The following is a 3,138-nucleotide window of genomic DNA, read 5'->3' as shown; positions in this document are numbered from 1 at the left end:
ATATATTTATATACATATACACTCATTGGCCCTACATTGCGCTTGAGCCAAACGCCACTTAAGCACTTTGGCCAAAGAGGGCTGCAGTACTCGCTGTATAGGTGATAAATATGGCTGTAGTACTGACTGTATATGTGATAAAGATGGCTGTAGTACTGACTGTATAGGTGATAAAGATGACTGTAGTGCTGACTGTTTTGGTGATAAAGATGGCTGTAGTACTGGCTGTATAGGTGATAAAGATGGCTGTAGTACTGGCTGTATAGGCGATAAAGATGGCTGCAGTACTGGCTGTATAGGTGATGGGTTGCACATATATCGTACAGTGTTGTGTGCTGTCGCCGATACCTACCACAAATAGAGCGCAGAATAACACACCCAATCAGTATGGGAAAGCTACTGCCCACGAGGCAACCCAGTACAACAGCGATACAGGGCACGGGTAGTCATCAGTAGGTAGACAGTAGAGTGTGTGGCATTGTGCAGGTATATTTAATGCTGTACGCTTCTGTACCGCTATAATCAGTGGGGGTGAGGTCAGTGTTTATCGTTATACGTGTTTTAGGCTGTGGCTGTGGCCGTGGCTGTTGCTATGGGGACGGGTGTTGAAGTGAGTGTGAGTGTGAGTGTGGGTGTGGTTGTGTCGACTTTGAGGCTCAGAATCCCGTCCATTCCGTCTCGTAGTCGCTGTCATGACTGGCACACCCGACAAGCCTGTGAAATGTCAGCGTGTTAATGTGTCAATGTCAGCGTGTCAGGTTAAGGAATAGTTTAGGGCCGTGCAGCCAGACCCATTCGATACCTGGCTAAGACAAGCCGAATGATGGACAAACTTAACCTTAAAACGTAAACCAATGAGGCAAACTACACTAAATGCCATATACCACATGACGTATACGTTTATTATGTATAGCACCACGACTATGACCTACGCTGCATAGAAGTGCACTTCCATGCCACACGCATACGACAAATACATTAATCAATGCCCGTATATAGCCGTAGGCACAGCCTAGAAGTGAACTTCCATACCACACGCATACGACAATTACATTACACAATGCCCGTATATAGCCATAGGCACAGTCTAGAAGTGAACTTCCATACCACACGCATACGACAATTACATTAAACAATGCCCGTATATAGCCATAGGCACAGTCTAGAAGTGAACTTCCATGCCAGACGCATACGACAAATACATTAAACAATGCCCGTATATAGCCGTAGGCACAGTCTAGAAGTGAACTTCCATGTCACACGCAAACGACAAATACATTAAACAATGCCCGTATATAGCCGTAGGCACAGTCTCTGCAGCCGCAGACACGCGGCGCTTTAGGCAGTGCATGTCAGCCTTCGCATATGTCACTCTGTACACGGCAGCGTGACAGTTGTATATCCTACCCATAGCAAATGAGGAACGTCACGTGAAGCTACTATGCACCAGAAGTCAAGGGAAAAGGAAGCTAGTTATACTTCACCTACACGCACACGAACGCACAGACTATACATACACACGTGCCTGGCGTGAGCAATGGTGTGCTGTACACCTTGCGTATGATAGTGCACCACAGTGTGGCAAACACATACACGGCCCACAGCAACCTTAAGCAATTATAATCATTTAACAGCCAATGTGGTAAATTAACAACTGCACACATGGTCATAAGACACTCATATACTGACACACGCACAGTCCATGCATACCTTACGCCTGGATTAAAATACAAAGCTGCACACATGGTCATAAGACACTCATGCACAGACACACGCACAGTCCATGGATACCTTACGCCTGGCTTAAGATACACAACTGAACACAAGGATATAGAGACACTCGCACAGTCCATGGATACCTTACGCTTGAATTAAGATATACAACTGCACACATGGTCATAAGACACTCATATACAGACACACGCACAGTCCATGCACACCTTACGCCTGGCTTAAGATACACAACTGAACACAAGGATATACAGACACACGCACAGTCCATGCACACCTACGCCTGAATTAAGATATACAACTGCACACATGGTCATAAGGCACTCATATACAGACACACGCACAGTTCATGCACACCTTACGCCTGGCTTTAGTGACGGTGTGCCAGAGCCCTTGCGCATGACATTGCACAGCAGCGTAACCGCCACCTCATGCTCGCGCCCCTCATGTGTGACCAAGAACCTCTGCACCTGTGATATCTTGCCCTCGTACTCCGTTGCTATGGTTACCACAAACACCGGACCACCCGCGCAGGGACACCTACTGCTGTCTGCGTGTGAATCTTCCGGGTCGTACCCGTCTCTCTGTGTGTGTTCATCTTGACTTGTGTGCGTGTCTGTGTACTTAGCATCACTTCCTGCATTCATATCCATGGACGCGTGGGCGTGTGTGTGTGTGCTGGTAACTGGCCGACTTTCATCCTTGGCCGTGGGGTTGTCTGTAGGTGAGTCTGTGCGCGAGTCTGTTGGCGTGTCTGTGGGAGTGTCTTCTGTGGGAGTGTCTTCTGTGGGTGTGTCAGCTCTCTCTATGTGTACCTCGTCTTCTCCGATATCAAATGACACTCCAGACGGCCCTATCATTTCCACGTGCGCAGATGTGGAGGTATCTGTGGGGATGTCAAACAGAGTACCAGTGTTCAGGACAAATGCAGCAGACATCTGGGACTTGGTTAGTATATTCCATAGACTTCTAAGTTCACCCAAATACTCTTACCCAATGGCTTACATGAAATGAGTCTGTAGTCATGTTTTATGTATGTTATGCACCATCCAAAACTCACCATCATATACAAAGGTACATTCGCGCACTCAGTGTCACACGTCACGTGGACTAGGTGTCACACATATCACACACCAATTACTATATATATAAATATAAATATAAATATAAATATATATATATATATACATATACATACATAAATATGTATATATACATACTTACATACATGTACATATACATATAAAGACATATAAATAACACACACACACACACACATAAATACATACACACACACACACACATATATATATATTTATATTAATAAACATACATAAATAAATACATACATACATACATATACATATATATATATTTATATATACATACATATGTATACATATACAT

The 3,138-nt window shown here is 44.6% G+C and overlaps 1 protein-coding gene across 1 annotated transcript in view; it reads right to left on the bottom strand.

Annotated features, from left to right (window-relative positions):
• Nucleotides 1-425: 425 nt before the first annotated feature.
• Nucleotides 426-3,138, bottom strand: part of SARC_03810 (hypothetical protein) — a 3,625-nt gene continuing 912 nt past the window's right edge. The window contains exons 2-3 of the mRNA XM_014302373.1: nt 2,089-2,617; nt 426-714 (exon numbers count right to left, since the gene is read on the bottom strand). Coding sequence (XP_014157848.1) covers nt 657-714; nt 2,089-2,617 — 587 coding nt within the window. The 3' untranslated portion in view covers nt 426-656. The remainder of the gene's footprint in view (nt 715-2,088; nt 2,618-3,138) is intronic.

This window comes from Sphaeroforma arctica (genome assembly GCF_001186125.1).
Source record: "Sphaeroforma arctica JP610 unplaced genomic scaffold supercont1.202, whole genome shotgun sequence".
In the NCBI taxonomy this organism is placed as follows: Eukaryota; class Ichthyosporea; order Ichthyophonida; genus Sphaeroforma; species Sphaeroforma arctica.
Note: the sequence above shows the minus strand (reverse complement) of the source record. Positions and strands in the feature narration are given on the sequence as shown.